Here is a 15633-nt window from a genome sequence, read left to right on the forward strand (position 1 = left end):
TACTTAATATTTACTATCAGTTTTTTGGTCTTGGGAGAATGTAAAAGTAGACTGAACACCCTTTTCCTATTTGTGAGGGTGAATGTAAGAAACAGTCCTGCAAGTAGTGAACAATTAGGATTGCCCAAGAAGTCACTGACAACTAGCGCGATAATTGAATATAAACTAAACTACACGACATAAATATTGTTATACAAACGGAAACAGATCGGCCCACAGTGTCCGTGCCGGCCAAGAAGTAGTCTTTGTGCTAATCTCACTTCTTAGCATACGACCCGGGAGCCGTCTGTGCCACAATATTATAAGTGCTTTTCTAAACATTTTATATATGTACATAAAATCCATGTCTATTTTATAACATCGACTTCCGATCCGCTTTATTCCTTCGGGGTCTCTCTGTTTGCTACTCCCTGGTAATTTCAACCACAGTTCTTTGTTTTGATAGTGTTTTAGAGAAATGGTATCAAATATTTCCATGCATGTTGGTTCAGACTCGTCTTTTTGGAAGAGAGGCTTATTTACCGAACTAGTTAACTGGTAAACTTGGATGTAGGGGCTGAAAGTCTTCAAAAATATACGGAATACTTTTAAATGGCTAGAATGATTCAACCGAAAGAACTCCGCACCCAGTTTCAGATTGTGTTGCAGAGGGTATCAAAAATCTTCCATATAACTTCAATATTAAAGTATTTCAGAGTCGAGGACTACTACGAATGCTAATTCATTTGGTTGCTGATTTAATTTTTCCTCATGTTTATTTGAATAAAATCGAGTTTGACCAGGCTTGGCAAAAGTAAAGTAGGCCGTTTGTTCAAGTTTATTTTAATTCCAAACAATGCGGCCAAAAAGGACGTTCATTGAAATATCCCATATTTGTGTCTTCCCAGTAAGGCGATTTAGCGAGGCGTTGCTGAGGCCACCGTGCGGGTATGTTTCTTTCAGCACGAACCATCATGACTTTGCACACTAGCTGTTTGGCGAAACATTAGCTACAACAATGAGGGGGAGGGAGCGGTGCCTCGCAGCCATAAAGATCTGTGAAGCTCTGATACAAAGAAGTAATAATGTGTTTGTGGGCTGATAGGCAGGGCCTGGTCGAGCTGGTTTCTGCTGATTGATGTTTCTTCTCTCGCATTTGCAAATTTCTGGGTTGTTTGGATATGTCAAGCGAGATTTTGCAGGTGCCGGAGGGAAAGGGGGGTGGGGTGGGGTGGGGTGGGGTGGGGAGAATGATGATGCATCAACGGTGGCGGAAAGTTGGGAAAGGATGGCGCGCTTTTACTCTGACTCGAACTGCTTTGAAATAAACTGGTTTCAGTGTGCAGCTGAGCGGAAGGAAGTTCTGATGTTTTTGAAGCCGCGTGTTCAAGGACCTCATTTAAGGAGGAACGATTGCTTAAAGGAAAAAGGGGGCGGTTAAAATACCAAGGTTAGAGAGGCTTCTAACTGTGAGCTCGACGATAGTTACTTCTGCTTTTTAAATGGAAAAAAAACTCACCACATAATACAATTCGGAGTTTTCCGTCATTTAAGTCCCGCGAAGCAAGACGTAATTTACGTTATTCGCAACTTTAAATAAATAATGTGATTATTTTCACGTACTAGCTGTTTTGTGGTGATCAGTAACTGAACTCCGCGAGGAACCGGGACCCGCCATAAGTTTCGTGCTGTTGCCTAGGCAGGGAAAACGACATGGGGGATGTGAGAGTGATAAATTGTAGTGCGTTTATTTCCCTAATTTTAGGATGTTAATTTTTAAATCTTGCGACGTAGCCTGTGCATACCTGTTTGTTCTATGGGTGTGTTCCGCGTACGAACGCTGGAGGTTTATCGGTGTGCTGTGTGTGTGTGAGAGAGAAGGGGGGGGGAGGAGTGGTTACATGACGTGACATAAATTACTTGTTTTATTCATTTCATATTTCCCTTTAAAAGGCCACAGCAAGACTCACACAGATGTAACTTTGAGATGCAATCCGGTTACTATTGGTCACTTTTTAAAATAAACCTAGTGTCGCTCGAACTTTTTAAACACGCCCTTTGCATTTCATTCTACACTTCGTGATGTTACATGTGCTATTTTTTTCCAGGTGGTCCCGATCACCCAAATAACTGCGCGGGCGTGTATGTGTTTTATTTCCTCCATTGAACTGACGTCCAAGCAGAGAGAACCTGAACGTTGTTCAGTAGAAAGCATTGTTGAGCGTGTTTTGTTCCTCTCCTTTGGCGGTGCAGCAGTAGGGAGGAAATGAGTTCACGGCCATTCTGCTGACACAAGCATGTAATGAGAGATGAAGCCGCGATACCGCACCGAGGCGTCTCATTCAGCCGCTTTTCGCCTGATCGCTCTGCCAGGTGTTTCGTGGTCTCAGTTTCAAAATGTTTTGCACATTTGTAATTCTCCCCCATCCGCTTCTTCAGACTGAACACATTAAACCATATATACCGTTTACATGGCTACAGCCTACGTGTATACAACAGCAAAATTGTGAGCGTGTCCTCATTCTCGATGTACGATGGTTGATTGATGTGCTCAATACGCAACCTGAATTTTTAAAGGGCACTCAGTATTTCCATCAGAGTTCATGTGGGTTCGCGTTGAAGTCTTTGAAGTAATGGTGATTTGGTGCACGTTTGCAGTTGAACATTTACTTTCTGTTTTGCTGCTAAATGTGTTCTGTGCGACCAACGCGAAAGTCGTTTGTAGATTTATCCGATAGGAGTCGGTCAGTTCTGAATTAATGAAACAGCTTTCTGGTAGTTAAATACGGAAACATGTAAAAGAATTAAGAACATGTAGGAACATTCACCAATCAAAGCTTCATTATTTGCTATAAATATTTTCTTCCAGAAGTTGATTTATTTATCGCAGTGGTTTAATTATGGCGCGGTGCAAAATTGAGCTTCTTTTGTAAGCGTGAGAATGCCTTGCGGCAGTGATTTTGTGTTGATTGCCTATTATCACGGATAGGCTGGCAGTTGCTGATTGACGTTTTACAATGTCGAGCTGGTACTGGGCTCTTCCGAACTGCAAGGGGTAGTAATTCGAAGGACAGGGACAAGGCCATGCCGGGTAAGGGCAAACTACTTATAAAATTGCCCTCTCTCACCCTGGCAGCTACATTCCCCAAGGTTTTGCCAGGGAACTGCTGAATCTCTTGTTCCAAGAATGTAGACGATGTCTTCTTAAAATCAACGTAAACATACATCAGCAACTTTTATACATAATGCAACGCATTTCCTTTCATCAACTTTATTACTGATGTACAATTAACGATATTTGTGGATTTAACTATTCTGTAATTGGACTTCCAGTCGTTCACACGATATCGATTTAAATCAGTCAAAGAGCATGACAATATCTTGATAATTCCAGTTTACCACATCAAAAATCAATCTCAGTTTGATCACGATGTCAGGAATAAAGCAATACATGAACGCAGCTTAGTTGTAACATGTGCGTTAAACGACCAATTAGCGCGGAAGGAACGTTCCATCCTGGTTTAAATATTTACATACGTGGATGAGGTACAAGTTCTCGCCTGTATTATTTTCGTATTACAGATTGATTTCACTCATTTAAATTCTCACTGATGTCTTTTTGGCGGGGATGCCGTAGGAGAAAGATATCGTATCGGAATACAACGGACACAGGGACATGTAATGTTTTTCAAAATACTCTGTACTGCAGGGAACCCGGACTAGTGTATTTTTGTTTTCCTCCCTCCCTTGCACGCATATCATCTGAGTCGTTATTTCTAACTGCGGCAATTAAAAAGGTTTCGGAAATTCTGTCCCTATGTACTACGTCAAGGTATATTTTTGCTGCGGGGACGCGCAAGGAAGTAAATTAAACTGGTACTAGTGATTAGAGAAGTCTGTGAGAGCCTTTGGACTGTATTGTTCAGAAGCCCTGGGCATGAATAATACAAAAGTGCTTGAAGCTTACAGCCTTAAGATGCATATCCGGGTTTTTCAACAACGTATGTATATAGCTCCTTTAATGTCTCAAGGCGCTTCACGGGGATATTGTGAAACAAAACTTGACGTGAGCAGTTGATTCACACGATCAAAGGCTTATCAATGAGAAATTTTAAGGATCACCTTAAAGAACGGTACTTCAGAGTTTGGGGCCTCGACAGTTGAAAAGATTGATGCCAGTGCTGGAGTTGTGATAACCTTAAGGCTGTGCATCAGGAAAGCACAGTGAAGCACTGTATGGGTGGCAATAAGAGCACAACACCCCCAATGTTACCTACCGCACCTCCACATTCTGCACTAATAATGGATGAGACTACAGTTCCCACATTGGCCTCATTCATTAACAGAAGAGGACCACCTAAGAAACATGGTGGACTGAAGGACAGCATGAGGTCCAGTAACTCATTGATAACTGAAACTCATGTTCATCAACACCATTAATGCCACCTCTTAACTCAGAAATGCCCATCCTAGTGAGAACCAAGAAAGGAGGTGAACATAGAACAGAGAGGCTGTTGGGGGGGGGGGTTACTGAAAGGCACACATTTTGCATAAGATCTCTGTCCTTTCAGTGAGATGGACTTCATAATAAGATACATTGTTCAGCCTCATTGATATCCTGACTGATCACAAGTTGAAAGCACTTGATTTTAAAGACAGATCATATCCCTGCTGCAGCTCTAGAACTTTGTGGAGAGACTCTTTGTTCAGTAATCCACAATCATATCATCAAATCTAATATTTCAGGACACCATAAAAGGACATAGTAGTGAACATCTTTAAGAAAGGAGGCAACTATGCTTTATCCTGCTTCTTGTTTTAAGAAAAGTCATTGTTAGGATCTTCCTTAACTTCCTCCTCAAAGAACAGCTGCTCCCAGAATTGCAGTGTGTATTACATACAGCTGGAGGCACAGGAACGTTATTTCAACATGTTATAAATCCAAGTGTGATGATTCTAGAGTCCTAAACTTAAACCAAGACCTTAAGTGTTATAGTTCACAATCTTTCACATCATAATGCAGCTCCAACAAGTTTCTTACTGAATTGAACAAATCAACAGAACTATTGAAAAACTGTGTCATCTTCACTCCATAACCTGTGTCATTTGTTCCATTTTCTCAAAGTATTCAAGGATATTTTTAAAGGTGTAGTATTTCCACTGACTAAACAGAATCCCTGTCTCATAACCACCCAAAATGGAAAAGGAACATTCAAGATGCCATCAAGAGCCTTGTTTCTATTCATTGGAAATGCGTAGAGGCCCAGGGTAAATAGCAGAAAGAGTACAGACTTCCTATCCCACCTGCCTAAAGGTTCCACTGTGAACCCACTGAACTGGAGTCATAGCAAGTCCTCATTAATCCTGATGGACTGTAGTAAGAATGGATCAATCCAGAGGCGGATGGGTATGTTTGAGAGGCCACAATTGGAGGAATGCAGAAAAAGGGTTATGGATATGTGAGATTAGTAGGAGCAGGAGGGGTGAGTCAGTGAAATAAATAGAAATCAAAGAATTTTTTTTATCAAACTGTTGATTTAATCAGAAGGTAATGTAGTTGAGGAAGCACTAAAATAATGTAAGAATGGGACATTGCAGGTTAGGACATAGCACCTTAGCTTTGGATGACATCAAATTTAGAGAGCACAGAATGAGCAGGGCTGACTAGGAATGGTGTTGTAACAGTTATGTTTGAGAGTAAGAAGGAATTGACTGATAGCTTTTTGGCGTGGAGCAAAATTGTATTTGCAGAGATAGGCATTCTTAGTCATGGAACTGACATGTGGCCCACATATGACAGTGTAGTTATTAGTGATTATGGCATGGCAGGAGGCTATTCATCTATTTCCATCAGCACAATCCAATCAGCCCCATCCCCTTTTAGCTTTATTGCAGTTCTACAACCTATTCATTCTTGTATGCTCATCAACCACCTACAAAAAGGGATAACAGCACTAACTCTTGCACTATGGTGTAACCTTTTCTGAAAAGTCTGTTACGATGATAAGTACTAAGGAGAGGGAACTGTCACTCCATTTGGAGCCAATTAACTGGTCCCTGCATTTCTTAGACTGGGAAGACCCAATTCTATGCCAGTTTGACCTGGCATAGAATCAAAGTTACTGTTCATTTAAATGGATAGCCCAGTCTTTGGATTTGGAGAGGGAAAAAAAATCTTGTTTTCTGACTCTGGGTCATTTAAAATTAAAACTTATAAAATACAAAACCAGCACTTAGGTATGCAAAACTTGTCTTCTGTCGAGGACTCTCAGAGCTATCCACCGCAGGATGATGATGAACCCCTGGTAAAGATCACTGAGAGCTTCCTGGGTTCAGAGAGCCATTTTTACCAACCAACTACATACAGTTTAGATACGTGGAACACATCTGGCTCTTTTGGCCCAATATCTTCAGCCTTCATATTTTAGGGGAGTTTTATACTTTTCAGTGTTTGGATATCTGAGAAATGGTGCGACAGTTTTGCTAATAGTGGAAGGACTGAGAGAGAGTGGTAAGGAAAGAGACTACTTGTCTTTACAGTATGTGTGGAAACCACACTGTTTCTCAATGATTTTGCTGAGGGATTGCACAGATGTGACAAAATGAGTGGTAAAAGAAACTATTGCTGATTGATGCATTTGTGTCTGAGAAAGTAAGAAATTACATTTAACACAGAACCCAAGTACCCCAGCAAGTTGTTCCAAATACTTTATGTGAAAAAAAATGTTTATACTGCTCCTAGGAAAAGGGAATAAATAAAAGAATGTTTTTACTGAGTTCACTCAAAGTTTCAATTTTACTGTACTAATATATGATGAAACTTGACAGGATTTATAAAACATCTATTAAACAACTGTTAAATGTGAGCATCTTACAACAATTTAGCAATAGATATAAAGCAAATAGGTTAATGGAATAGTTAGTTAGGCCAGATTAGGCCATACGGCCAGATTTGGGAACAGCTTCTTTCCAACTGTGATAAGACTGCTGAACGGATCCTGACCCGGATCTGGGCCATACCCTCCAAATATCCGGACCTGCCTCTCAGTTTTTTTGCACTATCCTACTTTACATTTTTCTATTTTCTATTTATGATTTATAATTTAAATTTTTAATATTTACTATCAATTTGTAATTCAGGGAGCGGGAAGCACAGAATCAGATATCGCTGTGATGATTGTACGTTCTAGTATCAATTGTTTGGCGACTATAAAGTAGTTGTCAGAAAAGTAGCTTCTGCAATAGGTCACAACTAGCATCATCTTTTATTTTGATTTTATTTCGAGATACAGAACGGAACCGGCCGAACGAGCTACACCACCCAGCAATCCACCTATTTAACCCTAACCTAATCACAGGACAATTTACAATGAACAATTAACCTACTAACTGGTATGTCTTTAGACTGTGGAAGGAAACCAAAGCACCCGGAGGAAATCCACACTCTCATAGGGAGAACATGCAAACTTTCTTACAGAGGATATCAAAATTGAACTCCAAACTCTGAAGTCCTGAGCTGTAATATAATAGGGTTGTGCTAACTGCAATGTTACTGTGGCACCCATCAGAGTAAATTTATTTTTTATCATTTTATTTAGAGATGGTATGATAACAGGCCACACTGGCCCAATGAGCCTACACTGCCCAATCACATGTATTTGACCAATTAATCTAGTAACCTGTATGTCTTTGGAATTTGGGAGGAAACTGGAGCACCCGGAGGAAACCCATGTGGTCACAAGAAGAACATTCAAACTCCTTACAGACAGTGGCAGGAATTGAGCCTGTATCGTTGACACTGTAAAGTGTTGGCACTAACCGCTTTGCCACCGTTATGCCAACAAAATTAAATGTCCCCATTTACCTACCTTGATAATCCATACGTATACTAAGAATTGTGTAATATGTTTAAAGGCTCATTGAACCTATTGGAGCAGCACAGTAGTGTAGCATAATCTACACTGATTTGATTTGGTGCAAATGACGTATTTTGAAGTATGTTTCAATATACATGTGATAAATACAGCTAATCTTTATCATTAATCTTTTAGGCTGATGAATAATTGAATTAGAAGTGGTGGGTGAATGAGAGAAATATATCAGTAGGCATAGGCGATGAACATTGGGTAGGGATGATAAGATGTTAGGGAGGAATTAGGATCTAACAAGAGACTGTGTTGAAGGGGAGATATAAGGGGGAAATAAGAGAATTCTGTCAAGCCTGAGCTGGAGTTGGAAACGGGCGCAGGTTGGAAAGTTAGAATATGAGATAGTGTGAGTGAAAAAGTGATAAATCTTGCGGACTTAGGAGATGAGCAAAAATTCAAGATCGGTGTTGGGGTTTGTTACTTGTGCTTTATGGGGAAGGGATATTGAAAAACAGATTCTGCTCACTGGGATGAATTTTTTTAATACCTTCTTTGTCATATTCCTGGCTACTTTATAAAGTACACTGTCATTTCTGCTTTACCAAGAGTCACTTCATTGATTCCAGCTTGTTGGCTGGTACTTGCCTCTTCCAGTTCCGGTCTTTTGCTTAATCTGGCTGTTTAGTCAGTGAGGATATATTATTTTTTCAGTTGATGAGAAGCCAGGAGAGGTGAGATCCTGTTCATTTGGAGGGGACTGTGGGGGAGGTTTTGATTTATTGGAGTTTAACATCAGAGTGGAAATTAAACATCAGTAGTTTATTCTGCTTTATTCCTGATAAGAAATGATCAAGTTTCAATTTTTAGTCAGAAGGGGTGTCAAGGTTGACTCTACTCACTGGAGATATTGATATACATGATCACATTTTCCATCATTGCTCTTTTGCTATGAAACTGATGGCTTCCAGCAGATTCTTTTCCCCCCTATGCGATGTCGATTCCTTGGCTCCAACTCATGATGGGCCACAGTTTTTATGTTTGCATCACTTCACACCCCACCATTTGACATTTTCAATTTCATCATCTGTATGATCTGCAAATGTCATGAAGGATTTATTGGATATTACTTGACATGCATTTTGAGTAGAATTTTTTTTTTCCTAAGGACAAGAGCCGATGACATACTTTCTGCTGCACTTAGCAGTATCTGCAAAGTTGTAATCATTGTTAATTTTAGGAAATGAGAAATTGGGGATTTTTTTGAGCTCCATCTGTGGTGGAGACTTAAAGTTATATACTGTCCCATTATTTTCAGTTTGTCATTGTGTGTTCATTGCATTGCTGTTGTTGTACCTTTTGGTTCTTTGGTTAAAGGTTACATGTAAATAAAATAAAATAAAATTTGTGCACTTGATCTTCATGTTTTCAGGACATTCTTAAGTGCCTCATGGCTAAGGAAATACTTCTACACCAATCATTGATAAAGAAAAGCATTGTGGTCAGCTTGTGTGCAAGGTCACAAAACAATAACCAACTGTACTTTAAATAACAGTTTGAAAGTATGGACAGAAGTTTGAATTGAATTATGGACAGTATATTGCCCTCCATGTTGAGTGAAATAAAAGGTGTTTTCTTTCCATGTATGATATGCTTTGAGCCCTGTGCAACTGAAATTAAAGCAGCAGATGACTGCATAAGATCACCACGACAACATTAATTTGTTTTTTGGCAGCACTACTCTGTGGAAAGACCTTTAACAAAGAAAAATAACTTGCCTGCCTATGAAGCAGAAGTACTTTCCCTGACCCCACAATAACGAATCTTCTTGTTACTTCTCCCTACCTCTTTCTCAATCCTCCAAGATACCTAACTCCCACTCTGCTACCACATCATAATTAGTTCAGAACCCCTAAACTTGCCATTTTGGCAATGGGTGGTTGCCTGCAATGGATCCACTAGGATTTATAGATGTATTTATTGATTTTAGTTGAGGGATACAATTGAACAATCACAACACTAGGACGACTCCAGTTTTTGTAACTGCATTGGGTGGTGTAAGCCAGTTTCACATGAATGGTTTCTATACAAAAATAGTACCAATAACAGAGAAGTATTTTCTCAGTATTGTATCAGAATGTTCGCTTCAACATATTCATAGAAAAATCGAAAACCTACAGCACAATATAGGCCCTTCAGCCCACAATGCTGTGCTGAACATGTCTTTACCTTAGAAATTACCTAGAGTTACCCATAGCCCTCTGTTTTTTCTTGCTCTATCTACCTATCCGGTAGTCTCTTAAAAGGCCCTGTCGTATCTGCCTCCACCACTGTTGCCGGCAACCCATTCCACGCACTCACCACTCTGTGTTAAAAAAAAACTTACCCCTGACATCTCCTCTGTACCTATTAACAAGCACCTTAAAATTGTGCCCTCCCGTGTTAGCCATTTTAGCCCTGGGAAAAAGCCTCTAACTCCACACAATCAATGCCTCTCATCATCTTATACACCTCTATCAGGTCACCTCTCATCCTCCACCGCTCCAAGGAGAAAAGGCCAAGTTCACTCAACCTATTCTCATAAGGCATGCTCCCCAATCTAGGCAACATCCTTGTAAATCTCCTCTGCACCCTTTCTATGGTTTCCACATTCTTCTTGTAATGAGGTGACCAGAGCTGAGCGCAGTACTCCAAGTGGGGTCTGACCAGGGTCCTATATAGCTGTAACATTACCTCTCGGCTCTTAAGCTTAACCCCACGGTTGATGAAGACCAATGCACCATATGCCGCCTTAACCACAGAGTCAACCTGCGCAGCAGCTTTGAGTGTCCTATGGACTCAGAGTCCAAGATCCCTCTGATCCTCCACTCTGCCAAGAGTCTTACCATTAATACTATATTCTGCTATCATATTTGACCTACCAACATGAATCACCTCACACTTATCTGGGTTGAACTCCATCTGCCACTTAGCCCAGTTTTTTCATCCTATCGATTATGATTTGGAGTTCACAGTCATGTTTGGCATTTATTTGCCTAACTTTATTTTCTTAGTTTATCTTGTGTTCTAATCTATGATGTGATACTTCAACCATTGACCCATTGATTCAGAGCTGAAGGGTGATAGCATGTAACAGATTAGGAATAATACATTTTGGAAAAGAACACAATGACAAAAAAAAACTACATATTAGGGAGGAATATTTTAAGGTTTCAGATCTACAGATCTTTAGTTGGACAGACTGTTAAAGCTATTCTTGCAGAATATGTGCATGAATTTGAAAATGATATGTATTACATATGAATTGCTAATTCTATATCCAGTTAAATTATGGGGTTACCTCAAGGTTAGAAATTCTTACCCAATTTTTGGTGTAAACTGGAAGATTAATCTCAAAACATAGAAGTTTTATTTGCAGCTTCTTAATTAATTTTATTTGCATCACTAAAAGGCTTTGTTATAAAGTGAACATTTAAGAGCAAAACATAATCGTGATTGATGGACGTGTTTGAAATTATTAAGGGGCTTGAAGTCAATTAAAAATATTTTCTAATGGTCATTGGTAGTGAAAATTTAATATCTTTGAAAGACTGGAGAAATTTTGTTATATGCAAATTACATTTGTAATGTCAACCACCAAAGCAAAGAATTGTGGATGCTGGAAATCTCAAATATAAACATAAAATACTAAACATACTTTGCTGATCATGTAGCATGTGCAGAGAGAAGAATGTAGTTCATATTGTGGTTCAACAAACCTCCAACAGAACTGGGAAAAGTATCAGAACAATGCTGGCTTAAGTTACAGACAGGAATGGAGGTGAAAAGAACAAATGGGATGACTGTGAAATGATGGAGAAATAAGACTGTCCAGCTGACAAGCATGCTGATGGTACTGTCCAGGAGAATCTGTGGTATGTATTTTTAAAAAGCATAGTTGATCAGGTTAGAGAAATATAAATAGAAGGTGGTGATTGAGGAATAGTGAAGAGATGGGGACTGTGAGATACATGACATTAGAAGATGATGGTGAACTGAAATAAAAGGGAATGCTGAAAATATTCAGTAAACTAGGTAGCATTTATGGAGAGAAAAAATGCTAATATTGTAGGCAGATGATCTTGTATTAGAAATAGTTCGAGATGTGCTACCTAAATGAAACGCCTTCTGTGCCTTCAATGTGCTGAGCACTTAAGAATTTTATAATTTACAATGAAACGACCTCTTAGACTTTTAAACATCAGGGAATACAGACCTGGTCCAGTTCATTTTTTTCACCTACAGCAAACCCATCATCTATGTAACCTGTCTAGCTTTGTTGCACTCCTAGGCAAACATATCCTCATGTTCGGAGACCAAAACTGTAAACAGTACTCCAGGTGCAATTTCATCAAGGTTTATATCATTGCCGTGAGATCTTTTAGTCCTGTACTCAAACCCTCTCCAAATAAATAAGTTGTTGTTTGAACTGCTAAATATCTAAGCATTTTCTGTCCTTATTTCAAATTTACACTTTTTCTATGTGTTATGTTTTATGTAGTTTTACAAGACCAATGAAAAAAAGAAACATACTCATGCCTCTAAACATTATCAGGTGATTACAGCTAAAATAGTCTGGGACATGTTTATTCAATATAGACAGGTGCAGGCTTACGTATGGTGCTGTCTCTTTTTCACATTTAAATAGCCTGCCAATACTTGAAGTCCAGACTCACACACCAAACTTGACTTTTAGTTTGAGATATTGGAGAATAACTAACATCTTTGGAATATTGTTATAATTTAACCCGTATGTTTAAGAAGGGAGGACAAAATAAATGATAATGGCAATTTAATCTGATTATCGAGACCAATGAGGAAAAATATCAAGCTATTTCTATAAAATGCATACGAGTGTAAACAGGTCAGAAATAGCGGCGGGACGGACGCAGGACGAGGCCGTCCAGCCCCTTGGGCCTGCATCGGAAGATCAAGTCAAAATGGTGGACATGTTCACTGGACTTGCAAGCATTCGAAAATCATAAACCAGAGGACCATTCTCCCACTGTGGAAATGTAATCCAGATGGACTAAAAGGGAGGTCAGCATTCAGATAATAAGACCGAATTGATGGTGACGCTGACAGGCTCAATGATGAAAAACAGAATATAATGCCAAGTTTTGATGACATGCGAAATTCCTGACAATCAAGTTTTGAAAAACACAGGTCATTATGTGTTAAAGACCTACTAGATCAGTATTCCAGAGGTATGAACTAATGATGTAGACGACGAGAGTTAAAATCCCGCCGTATCATCTCAGAATTCTGCATTTGAAAAATCTGCAAGTGGAATGTTTCCATCAGTACTTCCGACATAAAGTTGCCGGATTGCTACTAAAATCGCAATTGGTTTAAAGATGTCTGTTTAAACTAAAAGAAAAGCGTGTCCTTACTTTATGTGGCCTATGCGTTACTTCACACCCACACAAAACTGGTTGACTGTAAACTGCTCTGTGAGATGTCCTGTAAGGTCATTCGGTTGCATTCAAGCCACTGCTGTTTCAGAAACGAGCCACCGCGACCTTCTCCGGGCAACAACCTTTCTGGGGTGCTTACTGACTGAAAAATAGACACAAACTTCCACCCACATCTTTTTCATGGCGCAGCACTAAAATGGGAAATTTGGAGGGGTGGGGGGAAGAAAGTGTGCATTTATTTAAGATATTGATAGGTAAGACTTGCTGGAAATACTCGACATTTCGCCAATATTTTAGGGCTGGTTGCTTTTGGTTGACTGCTTTCGACGAATAAATCTATAAATATAACCCATAAACTAACTTATCGTGATTATTTGTGTAACGTGCGTTCTCTTGATGCGATTATTTAAAAATCGGTTTCGAAAGGATTGAGACAGAGGGTTAGAAACTTGAGCTCAAGTTGTGGGCGAAGCGGCTGGTGAATGGGCAGCCGCGTTCACGTGACTCTATTTTGTTTCGCTTTATTGCAGCTAATTTATTTCCCGAGGCCACATTCTTGAAGGCAGGAAGTAGCAGTCGGGCCCGAGACTCTGTTCGAAGATAATCCTGGTGGAGGCTGTTGTTGCAAAAGACAAGCGGCGCTAGAACTTCAGAGATTAGCCCGACAGGCTGCTAATCTTTTTAAACTGGGTGGGGGAGCTGGGAGGTCGCAGTTTTCCGCTGCAGCACCATTACACGAGCTGGTTTATCCAGGCGTTTTTGAGAAGCGGCCGTAATGCCCCAGCTTTCTTCAGCTAAAATGTATGTTTTCACATATCGTTTCATTTTTCAAGGCATGTAAACTAACGTTTTCCACGCAAACTAACTAACAGTGAAGGGACCATTGTGAAATCATCTGTACTCAATGAAGTTGGATTTTAAAAAATAGATGGTGTTATTTGAACTGAACTGAACAATTGTCGGGGGTCAGGAAAAGACCGGCTTCGCTTTTCTGAGTGGTGAACGATGTTGCCGGAGCATCAAATGCTAGCTGTGTGTGGGAGGAATACTTCGGTCGACGATCGCCCAACGAATGCATCAAATGCACTGGAGTCATAAACGGAGGTTTCTATTCCTCCAGCGAAACTTAAGATCTGGATCCTGGACTAGCGCGGCTGAAGCGTTTTCCACAGTGGTCCTGGAGATGGAAGACTCGCATGCAGTCCTTCGAGGCTGCGTTAGTACGGCCGGGAAGCTTCGCAGGAAGACCAAGGTGACATGACCTGTGCTATATTCTCGTACACAAACTACAGTATTTTGATTTCACCTTCAACTGTTTGTAGAAAAGGTTCCATTAAGTGCGATGAGAAAATGTTAATGTCGCATTACAGATATCAGGTTAGGACACGGCTAAATCTATATGCCATCGGAAGTCACCTTTACTAATTGTAAGAGTGAAAATAACGTTATACATGTGTTGAGATGGGGGATGTGACCCTGGCTATAAATTTAAAGGTCTTGCAAGTTCTCCTAAAATTCTCTCCAATTAATTACTGGAAAAAGAAGCCGTTGTCTTTAGTAAACACTTTATTCTCGGCACTGACCTTACAGCTCTTCCTAGTCATCGTCGGACGCTGAAACGATCTACTCACAGCTTTGATGCCCTGCTTCAGTATGAAACCTTTTTTTAAATCACAGAAACCACCAACTTCCGCCTCCATAGCATTGTCTGACCCAGTCCCTGCCTCATCTCCTTTCCTTTGGAAATTCCCAGTCACGCAATGCCTTTATTGCATTGAGATTTGAATAACCCCTAGCCGGCTTTTCACCTTTCACACCTGCCCTAAACTGAGCTGGTTTGTTATCGATATACCAATTCAAGACACTTTCAGACTTACCTTGCTGACATTTAGCTTCCATTCTATCAAAGTTCCCTTTGTTTTCAAAACCTTCCCAAAACCTATACCAACCCACATCTAATCTCTTCCCAGCTCAGAACCTCTAAAATCATCAACACTGGCTTCATGTACTAATTCTTTCTCCAAAATCTCCTTGTGTGGTATGGTATCAAACTTTGATAATCCTGCGGTTAGACTCTGAAACGCTTTACCTTGTTAAAGGCGTAGCATATGCAAATTGATGTAAGGATTAATTTTGATCCACTACCCAATAAAACTAACAACATAACAGAAAGGTGTCTAAATTGACATTTGTTGTTTAGCTGCAACGTGATGTATTTTTGAACAGTGCTCACTACAACCTTTGGATTAGTTAAATCCTGCAGCCAATAAACACGATTCGTATTTGCCATTTTGAATTTTTTAATTACAAAGGTTATTGTTGAATAATTGCAT

At 39.9% G+C, this 15633-nt stretch overlaps 1 protein-coding gene across 6 annotated transcripts in view; it reads left to right on the forward strand.

The window, feature by feature from the left end:
- bcor (BCL6 corepressor) overlaps positions 1-15633 on the forward strand; it is a 299088-nt gene that overhangs the window by 123585 nt on the left and 159870 nt on the right. The window contains exon 1 of one of the 6 annotated variants that reach the window (XM_063050809.1): positions 13828-14552. The exons of the other annotated variants lie outside the window; for them this stretch is intronic. Coding sequence (XP_062906879.1) covers positions 14373-14552 — 180 coding nt within the window. The 5' untranslated portion in view covers positions 13828-14372. Of the gene's footprint in view, positions 1-13827; positions 14553-15633 lie in introns of those variants that run through there. 6 annotated transcript variants of the gene reach the window in all.

This window comes from Mobula hypostoma, chromosome 6, assembly GCF_963921235.1.
Source record: "Mobula hypostoma chromosome 6, sMobHyp1.1, whole genome shotgun sequence".
Taxonomy (NCBI): Eukaryota; Metazoa; Chordata; class Chondrichthyes; order Myliobatiformes; family Myliobatidae; genus Mobula; species Mobula hypostoma.